An 18,175-nucleotide genomic window follows, 5' to 3' on the forward strand; every position below is an offset into this window, starting at 1 on the left:
AACCATCCCTCCAACCAACCTTCCTTCCTTCCTTCTCTCTCTCTCTCTCTCTCACACACACATCTCTCTTTTTCTCTCTCTCTCTCTCTCTCTTTTACACACACTCTCTTTTCCGATCGTACAATGCATACAGTGCAACGCGAACTACTTAAACGCGCTCTTCGTAACAGAGTCATAGACAAAGTATCCTAGTCACGATCATCATAATATCGTGGAAATTTGTGTCTTTTGTTACGTTTTTATATGTGCAAATAAGATAGTGTGTTTTGTTTCTTTTTGTGTGTGTTGTGTAGCGTATATCCAACCTCTCACTTTATTTCTTTGAAACATAAGAGGCAGAGAGAGAGGGGGGGAGGATATAGGATAGATAAAGTTTGTGTTGGTCTGTCCCCCTGTGTGAATATGATGTGTGTAATACGTTATTATACACTTTGACATATACACATCTCTTAACGTGTGTATATTCCCTTATTCGCGTGTTGTGTTCGATACACGACGCGTCGTCGTATTCTCTCAGAATAACCACGTGGGTTTTACGATGCTACTACTGTTTGAAACGAATGCTGCAACGAAGAAGACTGCAAATCACTTTACCAAGGATATTCTTCTTAAAATTTATTCTACCGTCCTAATGTTTTCAAAGATGACAAGGACGACAACGACGACGACGTCGGCGATGATGATGAGGAAGAGGACGCCGACGACGACGACGACGACGATGATGATGATGATGATGAGAACGACGGCATCGACGGCAACGACGGCAACGACAACGACCTCCGAGTTAGAGCAACGTAGTACTGCGACAAGGATGGAGACAGGTAAAATCGATAACTGATCTTAATACAACTTTTATTAATTGAAAATGAGAGTGAGTGAGACAGAGAAAGGAGAAAGATAGAGTGAGTGGGTGGGTGTGTGGTGAGGAAGAAAAAACAAAGAAAATATACGTGCTAAAAGACACGTGGTGAAAAAAGACGCTATTCTCTGTCTCTCTCTCTCTCTCTTTTTCTTTTTTGTTTATTTATTTATATATATATATATATATATTTTTTTAAATTCTTTTTTTGTTTGTTTGCCTGACTGTCTATCTATCTCCTGTTTGTCAGTCAGTCAGTCAGTCAGTCAGTCAGTCAGTTAGTTAATCAGTCAGCTTGTCTGTCTGTCTGTCTTTCTGACTGACTGACTGACTAGCTGACTCTTATGTTAGTCGAATTTTGCGTCGTAAGAATAAGCAGGGTAGGTAGTGCGCGTTAGAACGTCGACGTCCGGACGCGATCGATCGTTTTCTCTCTGGTACGGTTACGGTACGTAATACGTCGTCGTATTCTACTATACGACACCAACGTTCGTGCCGTTCAAACGAAAAGGAAGGATTTGCCACGCGTTACATATAGAACAATTAACGATTATATATATATATATCATCACATATACACACGCATACTACTCATTCACACATCGTCTTATATATTCATCGTAACATTCGTTTCGTGTATTTACAAATATTTCATTTCATCGTTGGTCTATCTTTCTTGGTTAGATAAGAAAAAAATGTTTAATGTGAATAAAGATAATATTTGTTAGAAGTATTAAGATGGAGAGAGAGAGAGAGAGAGAGAAAAGAATTATTACTATAATAATAATATTATTATAAATTAGTTTCGTCAAAAATAAAGAAGATAAAGAAGAATGAAAAGAAAAAAAAAAATAAGGCGAAGAAGTCAGTTCGGAACGTTCGCGTACGTTTCTGAGAAATTTACCGAGGTCTTCGGCATTTAGATCAGTAAGGCATTTTTGTAAACAAGCCACTGTCGCCGCCGCCGCCACTACTACTCTATCTCCACCCTACTACTACCCCACCACCATCACCACACCACCCCACCAACACCGTCGTCGCAGCCGCCGTCACTGCTATCGAACGTTTACGCGCGTTGTGTCCACCGAGTGCGTTTTTACCCTCTGGCTCTGTGTGACGTAATCCATTCAAGCTTACTACGCAATACGAACGTGGCCGGTCGTTCCCCGCCACCCTCATCCCTCTCCATTCGATTCTTTATCTTTCTCTTATCATCGCATCTTTCTCTCTCTCTCTCTCTCTCGTTTCTTTTTTTTCTTTCTATAGTCCCTGAATTATAACGTTTATATTTATCTTTTTCTTCTTTTTTCTTTTCTTTCAATCCTATTTATTCAAATTTTTGTTCTCCCTCTGTTTCTTTTTTTTTCTTTTTTAGAAAGTTTCTTAATTATAGTGTTTATATTTTGTTTCCTTCGTGTTTTCTACACGCCGCAATACGTCATTCGAAAAAATTCGAAGAAAGCAAGCAACATTCGAGTTTTTCCCTCTACGAGTTTATTCTTTTCTTTCCCTCTTTGTCCCTTTCTAAACCCTCACCCCTCCTCCACGTATCTTCTTCATGGTCGTCGTCGTCGTCCGTCGTCATCATCACCGTCGTCTCTTATGCATCGGTGGAAACATGAATCGACGACGAGTGGCTGGAACGTTGACTCGTGTTTTCGAATAGGGTAACGTGCACTCTTGTCTATTCATCTTTTTCCCCTTCTTTCTTTCTCATTTTTCATCCTCTATCTTTTTCTTCTTCTCCTTCTTCTATCTTTTTTACTGTAAATATATATGTATGTGTGTATGTACGTAGTAAACTGAAAGAAGCTTTCGAAAGGCACGCTCTATGCGTTCACTCACGTTCTTTATCTTTATCCTTCTCTCTCTCTCTCTCTTTCTTTTTTTCTCCCTATTTTTTCTTCCGTTTTTTCTTATCAATAATGCAGACGTCACCGTTGACGGTGTAGACACACAAAAAAAACGAAATAATGTTTAGAAGAAAAAAAATAACAAAATAAAGGTATAATTAAAGTTGTTAAGAGTTTTGATAATAACCTCTTTATTTATCTTTCAATTTTAGTTAAGATATGTTCCTTTCTTGTAGAAAAATAATATTGCTAGCACACCACATACACACACACACACACACACCTACATACGTATATGCACGTACACATTTATATTTATAGATATTCCTCTAAGTTTTTTTCCTTCTCTCTCTCTCACACTCGTGTATTTGGAACTTATGGTGCATACGGGTATATTATGGGTGACGGGATCAAGTCAAGGTGTTGTATGTATGTATGTGTGTTATGCGCGCGCATACACACACATATACACACGCATACAGGTCGCTAGACTTATATCTCTACCTCTATCTATCTTTCTCTCTCTTCTCGAAATAACTGGCATTCCATAGCGAAGTACGCGTACAACAACCTGTTCGAAGGTGGAACTAGTAAGTAAATGAGCGACGTGTGGTCTCCTGTAAACCACTTCATTCTCTTCACTCTTTTATATATACATATATAGTTTATATATTTAGTTACCCAAGAAATTCGTGTCGATTAATATCTTAAATATGTAACACATTTTTTTTTTAAATGACAAGATTTTTCCGACCAACCTATAACTTATTATATACCTCCAAAAGTTCTTATCAATTTTCACCAAAATTGTTGTACGTATTTTAAATAAAAATATTAATAGAATATTCAATAGGATTAATAGTTCATCCAAAATCTCGGTCATATGTTTTATACTCGATCTTTAAGTTTGTGAAAAAATATTCGATTCGAATTAAGGGTAAATTTATTTTTACATCGTTTATATTCTCCAATTACGCTGATTAATGAAAATCCTACTATATACATTATATTTATAAATCTGCATCTCAACACTTTCCGGTCAATAACCTAATGGTTGTAGATATGTTGTTAGAACAAAATTTTCCTGCTGATTTTAACAGAAATATTATATTTAATTAAAAGAAAATAGAATATTTTTATAAATTGGCATGCGAATTTACTGGGCACGTAACCCAATATATATCACACGCGTACACACACACACACACGTTATTATTTATTTGTATTTTCCTTTTTCCTACCATGAGGACTTAACCTTCACTGAAGTGCTCCCTTTCTACGTCGCAACTTTTTCTCTTTATTTATCTCATACTTCTTTTTCTCTTACACTATTTCTATACAAGAGATACGAATTTGTTGGTAAAGAGGAAGGAATGCTTATTCATCGTAAAAGCACGCGATCTAACGCGTCTTTTTTTTTCTTTTTTTCTAGTTCATGCAATAAGTAAATAATAAGTAAACTCTTAAGAACGCATCATATCCTAATGCAAGAGAAGAAGAAGTATAGAAAAGATACTCGATTAGCAGAAGCAACCGACAGCAGGCAAAACCGTTACGTAAATCAAGTAAAGTGCGTTATATTTGTTATGATCAATGGCAGCGTTCAAAATACGTCTAAGTATTAATAATTTTTCTCTTTAAAATAATCCTATGTATCAATGCATGTTTTTAAATCCAAATTTTCAATTTAGATATATAATATATCTATCTATATCTTTCTCTTTTTCTCTGGTTAACCTTTGAACTAGTTTTCAACCAATCGTTAACAAGTTATCCAACAATGTTGCGAAAGAATTTGTTAAATCTCACGAAAGATCATTATCATCGTTGTCACTCACAAGAAATGTTTATTTCTTTATGATACAGTTTAATAGATAAATAGATAAATGCACAAATACTCTTATACTTATATCTATATTTTGTTCTTTTGGTATCTGACGCGTAGTAAAATATATAGGTTTATTATTTCATTGAAAAACGTGTATCTCATTAACGTGATTACGTGCAACCTTCGAAGTCTTGTTCTTATTTGTTCTTTTGCAGACATATTGTCGTTTATCAGCTAGAACGAATTCTATCAGTAATGTAATAGTAAGTAGTTGGAATACTAGTAGTAGTAGTAGTAGTAATAGTCGTAGGAGTAGTAAAAATATTGGCATGCTTAAAAGTTATGTAGGACATTAGTAATGTTGCTATAGGATGCGTCATCATCTAGCCGGGCCTAAATCCGAAAATTATCGCTCACTCTTCGTGTACGAACTCACGTTATTTATGTATGTATGTGTGTGTGTCTATATCTATCTATCTATCTATCTATCTATCTATCTATCTATCTATCTATCTATCTATCTATCTATCTATCTATTTATCTAGTAATCTAGCTAGCTAGCAAGTTAGCTAGTTAGGTATTTACGTAAACGTCAGTTTTAAATCGTCTTCTTCTTCTTCTTCTTCTTCGTCTTCTATTCTTCAAAGAAAAATACTCTTCTACGTTTCCGTGTGAGTAAACGATCGTTTCTTTCTCATTAACTACGATCCGTCTTGGTTATTAGCTAGCTCTGGTAGTTACGTACGCAATGAACGAAAGAAGGAGGTTGTGTAGGATGGGATAGGGTGGTCTGGGATGTTGGGAGGGTGATAAGGGGGAGTCATTGTGGACGGGCAATATATCCTAAGGGATGTTCGAGGAGGATATTGCGTGTCGTTATTTGCGGACCGGTTGTATTTCTCTCTCTCTCTCTTTCTCTTTCTATATCTTCTTTTTATCCTTTTTCTTCCTTCCTTCTTCTCAGCGCAGTATGTTTCTTATTTCGTTTCACGTTGCGCGTGTTTTCACTTGGCGATATATGTCGGTAGGTGGTCAAAAGGCATTCTCGTAAAACGCGCCCGGGAGAAAGTGTAATTAACAATTAAGTGATATTACGTGAGACGCCGTTAGTAATACGATTTATTGAAATAATATTATTTGTCGATTGAAATAATTTGGGTCAGTATTTTTTGTTTTGTTTTGTTTTGTTCTGTTTTTCTTATTGTGGCTTTCTCAACCTTGTTGTATATTATTATAATTATGTGTAATTATATATATATGACGCAACTTTGAACTTATTTAAACACCACAGAAATTTATTATTCATGACGAGAATCAAATTTATATTCGTATATATACTACTATTTAACTACTACTGATCACATCAATTTAAAAACATACCGACTCGATGAATAAATAAAATGTATATTATATATATATGTTTCATTCGCACGTGATTAAAGAAAAAAGGAATAGAGAGAGAGAGAGAGAGATACTTGTTTTTGAAGAGAATGAATCGTTTCCGATGAATCGATAGTATCAAGTAGTTGTTGGTTTACTCATTCGGGTCGCCGGCCTTTAAACATTAATTTCAAATGTAAATGAATGTATGCGTACAATAGGAGAAAGAGTAGGAGAAGAAGAAGAAAGAGGAGATGGAAAAGAAGAAGTAGGAGGATGAGGAGGAGGATCAATACAGCTCGCAGGAAGTTAATATAAGAAGTCACACAGAGAGAATATCCTTGTTGTGTATGTGTGTGTAGTAGTAGTTCGAAGTCAATAAAAGTTTTGTCTCGCGATCGATCGCTATGGTGGTGGTAGTGCCGGTGACCCTCTGAAAAAATGACGTCACAAACGACTGCCAAATTTTCTCACGTATAAATACGAGACGTCGTCGTAATTGTTCCTACGACAAAGGAAACAAATCCACTACCACTACCATCACCCAAATTACGTCGTAGTTAAAAACTTATATTCCGTATAGTAAATTCTTCCTCCTACCGTTCTCTCGTACATGTAGTAGTATTATATATCATATGCGTACGTACAAGTGGAAGGTCGTATTAAAATGTAAATCCGAATCTCTGTTTTGTGTTTTATTTTCTTTTGAATAACCAAACCTTTACGGTTTCTTTTAAATGTCCCACGCCATTTTTAAATCCACAGCAATATATATATGTATGTAAACTAGTAATATGGTATCAACATTATCGGCTTGTTTAGAAAGTTTGATAATTTAAACGTCGTTTGTATAGTTTGAGGGCTATTACGATGATCGTTTAAAAAACTTTACGACGTTAACCAACACATTCTTACTACGCGCACGATAGAACAGAAATCTGACGTAACCATTTACTTTAACGAAGCCACGTGCACAGTCACGATACATATATATATATATATATATATATATATATATATTCGTTGTTTACGCGGAAAACTTTGCCCGCTGTCGTCATCCTCTTCGTCGACACGCGTTTTAAAAGCAACGTTTTCTGGTATCTTCATTTCAGAAAAAGCTTGTCTCTCTGTGATTTGAAGAAAAGAGAGAAAGAAAGAAAGAAAAAAAAAAAAGAGTTTATATCCAAAAGTCAATTCATAACACTCGTTGTTGTTTTATCGTGAGGTAAAAAAATTTCAAATTTCTCATTTCGTTAAAGAAACGATCTGATAATAATCTTTCTCGTTTTTTCCATTAGCATTTGTTGATGGATTCACGATAATAATATAAGTAAAATATATATATATATATGTACAATGTTTATGTGTCGGACCATTGTCTGGGTTAGATTGCTTCGAAGGTAGAATGAACCAAATAAATAAAACAAAATAATAAAAGAATGTTCGAATTGCGCAATACAAAATGAGAGAAAGAGAGAAAAGAACGTCAGAGGGGGAGGGGGAGGACGAGGTGGTGGTGGTGGTGGTTCTCCATTTGCGAATAATACTAGCGACTTTAACACGACTTCAATATATATTCTCTCTCTCTCTCTCTCTCTATTTCTCTCTTTTCTTTCCTTCTTTCATGTCCGTTGTCCTCGTGTAAACACGACCCACAGTAATATCGTGCTTTCGACGTAGAAAATAAGAGAGAAGGAAAGAGGAACCCACATTGGATGAAAGAGAAACGTAGGAAGCAATATAAACGTGATATGTATATGTATCTCGTTATATGTATAATATATATATATATATATAAGAGTAAATTCGATTTAATTCGAATTACCGCCAATTTGATCGATATCGTTCAGTCTTTTATTCTTTCATTTTCTGCTCTTCGTAGAATTAAGTGTAAGTAAACTCTCGACAAGATGATGATGATGATGGGGTGGGGTGGGGGTTGAGGAAAGGGCCGTAGCAATTGCCAATGTCCACATCGAGGATATTGACGATTATTTTTATTATTATTGTTATTACTATTACTAGTATTATATTATTTGCTGGTTATTGCGATGGTTATATCGTCGTTTCCCGACGCAGTTCGATTCAAAACTAGTCGATTAAATCGCGTATTTATTTTATTACCATTTGCTTATCGATACTTGGGTTATTTTCAAGTAATAATCAATCGTTTATTTTATAAGCGTGAAAATTTGAATGAGCATTTTTCGTAGCATTAACCGATATTCCGTAGGGTTGTGTGACAGATGTATAATAAAAGCATGTTTTGTAACCCCCCTTTTTGCGACGTTAAAACTTCTTCGAGACTTGTCTGTCTCTGCTGCTGTTGTGTGTGTGTGTGTGTCTATCCGTTCGTCCGTCTGTCCGTCTGTTTCGTTCCGTTCCTTGCACCTGTTTTATTTTAAGAACGAATGCAGCACGCTTATACTGCTGTGTCGTTCTCGTTAACGACGACGAGAGACTCCTCGGCACTTTCCTTTCATCTTTCGAGGTACGTACGCGCCACAATATCAATCCTCTTAAATATTTCGACGAGAGAAAATGTAAGCCCACACCTCCACCTTTTCGTCATCATTATCATCATCATCATCATCATCATCATCATCGTCTTCTTCGTCTGAGTTTTCGTCTTCGTCTTCGTCGTCATCGTCCAAACCAATGTATTTTGGTGATATATTATCCTTCCTCTTATTTTTCATCTTCACGCATACACACATACACATAGACAGAGCAGACAGACGCACAAGTGTTCTACATACAATTTCTAATCGTTTCAATTATCTGCTTGAATTACGTGAAAATTCACAAATATTATTACGAGTGTTATTTTTAATGCAAATTTCATTATTTTTTTTTTTTTGTTTCTTTATCTTATTTTTATTATTTTTTTCTACGGTCGTCGTTGTAATAGTTGTGTGTATTGTATTAGAAGGAGAAATATTCGTTCGGTGTTCGTAAAGTAAAGAAAAGAAAAGAAAAGAAAAGGTAACTCGTGAAACGGCAGGACATCGAACGCCTTGCTGCCTGCGGATGCTGAGATCTTAAAGGAACACAACGTGTGCGTGGGCGAGGATGAGATGAGTGTGGGTTTAAAAAATGCGTCAGGCTTCCTGGAAATATTTTCTCACGGTTTTTGCTCCGCACGTATCATTCTTAAATAGAAGAGGGTATAAACTTGTGCTACTTTTTTTTTCTTTTATTTTCTTTTTAAAACTTTCTTTGTACCAATATATTCTTCACTATAACGAAAGATTGGTTAGAACTAGACGTGTTTAAGTTTGATTTCTACTTGATAGCTTTGTAAAACGTATATTTACGCGTGAACAGGTAACTGATGGAAAAAATGAAAACCGAATAAGCAGCTCATTGTTAAAAGCTTTTAATAGAATGTATTTTTACTTAATTGCATTTGAAAAATGAGATCTCGATAAAAGGATATAATTTTGGTTCATTAGCTGTATTGAAAAAAAAAAACAAAAAAAAGTGTATCGTAAATGTTACGTCAATTAATATGTACAAATTGAAAGTTGCAAAACTCGTTCTTTTTTTGTTTTTTTTTCATTTTACTTTATATGAAAGAAAAGAAGTAGTAGGTGTGTATCACTTGGCATACGTGCGTACGTTATTTCATTTGTTATAAAAAAATGAACAGGAATATCCGATCCACCTTGAACCTTATAGTTTTTCTCTCTCTCTCTCTCTCTAACATAATTTGTTTTGCTTTAAAAAAAATATCATAAGTCTCGTTAAAGATACGAACGTTTTTTGCAAAATACATCGCGCACCAATTATTTTTTTTTAATATTGTACTTTCATACTTTTTCGTTCGAAATGATCTATAAATAAACATAGTTAAGTTTTGTCAAAAAAAAAATAAAAATAAAAACAATTTTATCGAGTAATAAAGTTTAACGATACACCCGATAAATAGAAAGGAGTAGTATATGACAGTATATAAGTAAAACCAATATAGAATATTAACCAATCGTAAGGTGTTGCAATTAATTTGGTACCACACTTGATATTCAATTATTTACAGATTTGATTTGATAATAATAATTGCTCGTTATTTTATGAGTGCAAATTATTAATCAAAAATGCATAAGATATTATTTATTAACGAATAACGAATGTATAATTAGTTTATAAATAAATACTATATAATTATGTTAAAAATGATGCAACGAATTAATTGCTAAACCAAATTAATGTTGAATTTATATAAGTTCATTTTACAAATGAAAATACGAAGGACAACGAACCTGACTTTATCGTTCGGATCGATTTGTCTTTATCGCAAGGATCGATTATTCAGCTTTGTATATTCGATACGCGAACGTGCACGTGACAATCGTACCTTTTCGCATCGTCTTTCTTTCACACATACACATATATATAAGTACTCGTTACGTTTGAAAAGAAGGAAGGAAAGGAAAAAAAGAATTAAAAAAAAAAAAAAAAAAGGAAAAAGCAAGCAAACTCGACACAAGTTAGCAACGAAGGTTGTGCGTCTGAGTTACAAATAACGCGGAACGGTTAATTATTTGCAAGCTGTCACTGTGCAAGCAAGTTACGCCAACAGTGCTAATATTGGTGCACTTATACATTTTTTTGTAGTTATTTTTTTTTTTTTATTATTATTTATACGATATAAAGTAACTATTAACTTTAGACAAAAAATAAGCTTATGTTGAAGTAAAAAACCAGCTAAAAAATATATATATATACTTTTTGTTGTTGTTGTTGTACGTTCAGTGGTGTCATATAAAAAGAAAGAGAAGCGTGTGATTAAATAATAAATCATATATTTTTAAAGGTACGTGAATAAATATTTATGATAGGATTAAATTACGAAATAATCTGTATAACCTAAGTGTAATTATATGCGTATATGTTGTGAGTGAGTATTAGTGTATATAAAAATGTATAAATATAAATGAAAAAGAAAACGCGAGTAGGCGGCTAAGGGTCAGGAGGAGGTGTGGGAGAGGGAAAACTCAATGGTAGGAATTTCTTGTTTAGATTATTTATACATTTATCGTGTTATTTTTGTAAAAATCATTACCGGAAACGATGCGTTTTAATAAAATACTGATAAAAAAATAATGGAGAGGTTTCACGTGTTATCATATATTGACATCGTGCTATTAACTAAACGAATGACGTTTATGTGTGTGCATATCTTTATATAAATATGCATATACGTAGATAATTATAAATTCTTCGTAAATCGATTAAAACGGTCGGTTTAAAAATGTGATCAAGTTTAAATGTAATCGACCCACGAGAATTCCGATTTGTTTCTTGGAATATGGATATGTATATAGTTACGTTGTAAACACGCGTATCAAATATATAAAAACATATATATATGTTTATATGTTTAAATATAAATTGACTCGGTTATATCAGTGTGCAAGCTAATAATAATCTCATTTATTATTATTTTTTTTTTGTAAATACTTCAAAATTGACTTCGTTTTAAAATTTCACATGTGCCGTGTGTGTATATGTAGTACGTGCGTTACTCACAATACGTTCGTTAAATTCTTCATACACGCGTGTAAAAAAAGAAAAAAGGCAGCAAAAAATTCCTATTCATCCAAATCGTTTTTCAAATAAAACGAGGAAGTCAAACGAAAAAGTAAACATTTGGGTTGGTCGTATCGTTCGAAACGTCACGATCCATTCAAAAGCTTGCAATCGTACTTGTATGTGTGTATGTGTGTATTTACACACCCATGCAAATCGCATCATGTAATGTATATTCTATTTTTAATCGACTTTTCAACACTACTTTCCTACCCCCTTTTCCCCTTATCTTACTGTTTATTAAGTTCAAGGATTTTCTTTCTTACAACAATAACAAAAAATAAATACGCAATTAATTGAAATTACGTTGTATAAAACTCGATTTGAATTTCTTTAATTTGTTCGTGGTGTTTGCTGGTTGTGCCAAGTGCTGTTGTCTTCTATTTAGTAATTTCTAGTACAAAACTAAGAACCATACAGATATTACTAGAAACTACTCGAACTTTGGGTATCATTGGACATCCACTTTGAATCAATTATCAATGCTGAATGTTTTTATAATAATATTAGATTACAATGGCTTATAATAAGTACAAAAATGAAAGTAAAATTTGACTAATTGTTTTTTATTTGGTTGTTGACATTAGATTTGTAATAGGAGTACTCAACTTTTTTGTCATTACACGAGCCGCCAATTGAAAATCGATAACAAAACGAATGATTAAAATGCCGCAAGTTGAGTATGGTTGGTTTATACGATGTATATGTATATATGTTGTATATGAGCGATAAGAGAAAAATGAGAATATTTTGAGTTTGACTAATATGATGACATCAGAGACCACCCTCCGTTTAGATAGAAGGACAAACAAACTTTGTTCAAGATTTGTTGTTTTTTTTTTTTTTTATTGTCGAATGAACTTTGACCAGATATGGATAAAGATCAAAATATTTCTAAATATCTATGAAAATGGGGAAAATGATATGTTGCTAAGAAAAAAATGAAGTAATGATAGAAAGAAAATTTTGAATCCTGAGAAAAAGAAATAACTTCAAAAAATTAACAAAACACCTAATCTTTTCCAAGATATCGTGGAAATAATTTAGAATAAAATGTTAAAATTTATAATAATTTAATAGTATTTTGAAACGCGTTATTAACCACTTGAGTACTGAATTATTTGAAGATTTTGATGCATATATAACGAATTTAATTTGTATTATACGTAAAATTAATACTTTAATTACAATTAATATAATTAATAATTTTTTTTACTTATATACAATTATTTTATATACTTTAATACTATTAGTAATTTAATTTGTATTTGTAATATATGGATTAATATGTAAAAGTAATGCATTTTATTTGGAATATATTTATATTGGTGATATAAATATATATTTTGCAACAACATTTCAATTACAAAATATAAATAAATATATAAACAAAAATATTTCTTAAATATTTTATTTCTTAAATTCAGATGACGAGTCTCATTCGTTAAATGTACTCAAAAGGTTAAGCACATAAACGAATAGAAAAGAATTTTATTCAATTTTCGATTTATTCACGTATATCGAATTTGCAATTTGCATATTAATAACATGCATTAACTTTAGGTGTACTATGAGCAAAAAGAAATCAAAACAAAAAGAAAAGAAAGAGGCTTCGATAACTCGGAAATCTTTTGAATAAATTCAGCGGAAGTCGCTCGTCTACTAGTATTCTATCGCAAGAGAGATTACTCTCGGCTAATCGTTAATTCGTGTGCTCCGATAGAAAGCGTGAAATTGACTGAATGGAAAGTCATCGTCAAGAGCTCTCTTTCACCAGCATATATAATATTAACTGGTATATGTTCTCTATGCACCGAGAGAAATGAATTGTGAAATGCATTTTTTTTTTTTTTTCAAAAAGTCAATTGGATTTGAAAATATTTTTTATTTTATTTTATTTTCTAATTCTCATAAATTCCATCCCTTGTTACCCACTTCACACCTCAGAATAAAATCTACCAGTGATAATATTTTTATTAATAATTTCAATATGTTACTTTTATTTATTTCATAGAGAAAAATATTGGCAAAATAATAATAATAATAATAATAATACGAAACAAGGTTGCATCGGTTCAGTGACAGATTGTCTTATCGCATAATGACACGTTACTATAAATGCTGGTTAAAAATATTCTCGAAATACTGACCTTATATAGCAGAAATATTGAAATGAGATTCAAAAGATAGAGAAAAAGAAGAAGAAGAAAAAAGAAATTATGATGGGGTTCCGTTTAATAGTTTAATATCGAGTGTGACCCACCCCACACCCTCCCCCTTTCCCCTATAGTTTCGATTGAGAGTTGTTTGGTAATGCGTGTAAAGTTTCGGGTTGTACGTGTGCGAACCTAAATCGAGCCACTTATCGTCCGTTATCATTATCGTTCGTTCGAAATAATGAATGGGTTAAAATTCTCGATGTTGTATTCTTTTATTTTTACGTTAGCCTTCGCATGATTTCGTTTTCTGATAAAAGAGAGGAGGAGTAGGAGAAGGAGGCGGTGGCGGCACGTGCTTTCTTTCTCTCTCGTAACTTTCTTCCCTCAAGCGAGATAAATGTTTCTCTTTTTCTCTCTTAAAGGATTTGTACGCATAATAACACAAACTGTAGTTTGCCTTTCGATACTATCTTTTTCCGAGTTCATTAATCATAATATAATAAACCTTAGAAAGTAAACTGTGTGTCGTGGTATTAGAAATTTTCCTTTGAGATCGATAGGCGTTGTGTGTTGTTGTTGGTTGTGTTATTTTTTTTTTTTTTTTTTTTTTGAAAAAATTGGTTAAAAAAAATTGATTTTCTTTTATGTAAAAAAATACAATTAATCAAAATGTTTATAGCAGCATAGAATACAATGCCGTTTGAGTTAACTCGAGCGTGCAACTTAAGGGGTTAACTAAAAACAACGAATCTAATAAAAAATAATTCAATCGTTTTCAACTTAATTTCGATGATATTTATAACATAATTCGCACTTTGGGATTTTTTAAATCAAATTCTTATTAATTATCTATCGAGAGTTCGTAAATATCGTATGGAATCAACGAAATACGTTTGAAGATCGTAGGATAAGAGATCACAGGAGATAGGAACTGATCTAATCAACCACGTGTTAAACGCGTGTTATTATCCGTCTCTCTAGACATTAAACGTGACACATCATCTCTACTTGTTTTATTTACTTGTACCACCAACTGCATACATGCATACATGCATGCATGCATGCATGCATTCCATCTTTTGATATTTCATATAATCTGATAATCCTTCAAACTCGTTTACGTCCAGTGTAAAATAAAAAAAACAATAAATTAGAAATATTACATTCGAGTTTTATGAATATAATAAAAATAATGAGAACAACAAAAAATTGTCGGCAAATTCTTCTTTTATTCTAGAAAACGAGACGAGTATCTTGCAAGAAGATTTGCATTAGGCCGGTTATGACAACCCTTCCCATACCATTCTTTCCTTGGACACTTAGGATTTAACTGTTTTATACTTTTGACGTCTAGTTTAGCTCTTCGTATTACAAGGAATATATACAAACACACTCACACACATACAAATATATTATACGTCATTTTCCATGATGTTAAAAATTACGAGGGACTCTTACGAGGATACGCTATCATAAATTCAATCCGTTTATCTCGCTTAAGAACGTTGCTCTTTTGAGTTCACTGTCTGGATTTGTGTCACATTTGCTTGAATAATAATAATAATAATAATAATAATAAAAATAATAATAATTTTATTATTATTGTTATTATATCATTATTTTTATTATTATTAGTTTATATGACAAATTTCATAATATTCGTATGTGTCAACGTGTGTGGTTTACGTTGTTAGGTCTAGACAGAAATAATTCAATTTGGAATAACGTTAAATTAACTATAGAGCTTTTACCTAAATATATATATATCTTGTATATGAATATAAATTCTCAATCGTTCAGCCTTCCATTCGCATCCAGCTTTCACCGAGACTCATTTCGAGAGCAATTAACGATACGGCGCGCTTTACCGGGAAGTGATGTATAATAAATTACGTTATAACGCACGTGAAAGATTAATCCACAGGTGTTAAACCATTTGATTACGTTGCGCTTTGGCTACCGAATAACTATCGGCACTTTGTTAATGAAATTATTTATATGTTTTCAAAATGTGAAAGAAAAAAAACAAAACTCTTGTGTTCGCTTTTTCCTAAATGAAAATGAAAATGTTTCGATTTATATTTTTCATGATATTTTTTCTTTCAGATGAATAAATCGTTCGTTAAGATCGATAATGAGGTCAAAAAAGTACTTCATCTTCAATAAGAAGCTACTTTAAAAGTGTATTAAAATATAATACGAGGGAATAATATCAAATAAAGAAAGTGTTGTGGTGTATGTGTCCGGTGTCAAGAAGAAAGAAAGAGAAAAGGAGAGAGAGAGAGGGGTACTTGAAATTTCGTAAAAAAGGGTTGGATGTTGCTGACGAGATTTCTGCGGTCCTATCGGAGTAGAATTGCACCGGTAGAAGTTGTAGATAGACACCTTCCAGCGAGAGAACGATTAGTCGTTCACGACGATAGGAGGAGGAGGAAGAAGAAAAGAAGGAGAAGGAGGAGGAAAAGGAAGGAGGAGGAGCTGCAGCAGCAGCACCACGTTCGAGAGGAGAGGAAGAAGAGAGCGCAAAAGCGAAGTTGAAAGTGTGTGTTGGGAGGGGAGAAGCAAGAAAACTGTGTTCACGAGAGATATAGAGAGAATCTTGGAGCCAGCAGAAGCAAAATAAGCACCAACGGTAGCAAGCAGCCTTGGTGGTGGTGTCCATGAGACAAGAAGATGAGAAGAAGGATGAAGCTGCTGCTCGTGCTACTCTGCGTTGTCCTGGCGCCTCTGGCGATGTGCCAGCAACAAAAGAGAATAACGTCCAAGTCGTCGCCGGTAGCTTTTATAAAGTATCCAGAAAATACAGCTATGGGCACCTACGAGGATGATTTCGTCGAAAGGATAAACAAATTCGATGAATTGTCGGAAGATTTATCCAACTTGGCTGTTTATAGGAATACCAGGGCCATCGATGACAATAGGTACACACACATCTACGTAATTTACATTTAGGAATGATATTTGTTTTGTTTTTCAATCTAATTCAATTTGGAGAAGGATTTTTGATGATTGTGATTTACAGGTCAGTAGACAGCATCGATGGTTCGAACAAAAGCTATCAACATTCCTCGCATTATCCGAGATCAAGGACTAAATCTAGCGAGGAGATACGAGAGAAAACACGAAGATCTAAGAATGTAACAATAGGAGATGGTATATGTCAGAGCATCGATATTAGGAACAACGTTCATAATTTTGCGATACTACAAGGTTGTCGCGTGATCGAGGGCTTCCTACAGATTGTTCTGATCGAGAATCATACAGGATCAGATTTTGAAAACGTTAGCTTTCCAGATCTAAGAGAGATTACTGGTTATTTTCTGCTTTATCGCGTTTACGGATTGAAGAGCCTTGGAACTCTATTTCCGAATCTCGAGACCATCAGAGGAGATATACTGCTTACGGATTATGCATTTATGGTGTACGAGATGCAAAACCTGCAGGAGGTGAGATTGCAGATTTTTTTCTCATTTCGTTTTAACCGTTAGATCCTGGTGCTTGGATGATTGATAATGTTCATGGATAATTTACCGCAAGGCAAGGCCACCGCATTAGATTCTACCTTATTCGTTTAAATGTTACGTCGTGGTGTGGTGTACGATGAGTCAGTCAGTAGAGTGTTAGTAGTAGTAGTAGTAGTCATATTTGTCGCACGAGATCAATCGTGATCGTCATTCCCACGGCAAAGCAAAGCTGATTTTGCCGGTTCGAAGGTTCGTTTCAATTTACATCAAAGAGGTACCGGTTAATAGGCGGGTCAAGTGGCGGGTTAATCGGTTAATTAAATTGACCGATAGGTTTGGTCTTTGACTGTCAAGATCATTTTTAATATGTTTTTATCTTATCGAACTTACAGATCGGCTTAACAAAACTGACGAAGATTGCAAGAGGTGGGGTAAGAATTGAAAAAAATTCAGCCTTGTGTTATACCAATACATTAAATTGGAACGCTATAGTCACGGCTGGAGATAATTTTATCAAGGACAATAACAATGAAAGTTCATGCCCTGGTTGCTCTTCTCAGTGTTCTGATGGTCATTGTTGGACCGCACAACATTGTCAAGTAACTGAAAAACCAAAGTGTCATGATCAGTGTCTTGGAGAATGCAATGGCGAAACGGATAGAGATTGTTACGTTTGTAAACACTATAGGCATGAAGGAAAATGCGTTGAGAGTTGTCCAAGTCATTTGTAAGTCACGTTTGAAGATAAATCCTCGTCAAGAATAATCCATGTTACGTAATATTCGTGTTAAGTAAACGATAATAACCGTCTACTTCTTCTGTGTTTTTAGATATGCCTATATATCAAGAAGATGTATTACTGAATTAGCATGTATAAGAATGAATAACTTGAGGAAAATATGGAGACTCGAAGATGAACAAAAATGGCGACCCTTTAACGGTTCTTGCATCACTCAGTGTCCCGAGGGATACGAGGATCATGTCGATGAAAATAACGTATGAATATTCAATATGATTATTTGTATCTTATTTTTAAAGTC

General features: G+C 33.7%; 1 protein-coding gene across 3 annotated transcripts in view; it reads left to right on the top strand.

Annotated features, from left to right (window-relative positions):
- The window catches only part of LOC107069876 (insulin-like peptide receptor), a 30,334-nt gene that overhangs the window by 1,561 nt on the left and 10,598 nt on the right, over positions 1–18,175 (top strand). Inside the window, exons 2-6 of one of the 3 annotated variants that reach the window (XM_089170009.1) lie at positions 644–821; positions 15,778–16,592; positions 16,694–17,117; positions 17,528–17,862; positions 17,966–18,131. In XM_089170009.1, coding sequence (XP_089026135.1) covers positions 16,345–16,592; positions 16,694–17,117; positions 17,528–17,862; positions 17,966–18,131 — 1,173 coding nt within the window. In that variant the 5' untranslated portion in view covers positions 644–821; positions 15,778–16,344. Of the gene's footprint in view, positions 1–61; positions 822–2,410; positions 2,527–15,777; positions 16,593–16,693; positions 17,118–17,527; positions 17,863–17,965; positions 18,132–18,175 lie in introns of those variants that run through there. The other 2 variants (XM_015327545.2, XM_089170010.1) reach the window with 2 other exon arrangements.

Source organism: Polistes dominula, unplaced genomic scaffold (assembly GCF_049000335.1).
Source record: "Polistes dominula isolate Pdom_NZ unplaced genomic scaffold, Pdom_raw_medaka contig_15, whole genome shotgun sequence".
NCBI classification, from domain to species: Eukaryota; Metazoa; Arthropoda; class Insecta; order Hymenoptera; family Vespidae; genus Polistes; species Polistes dominula.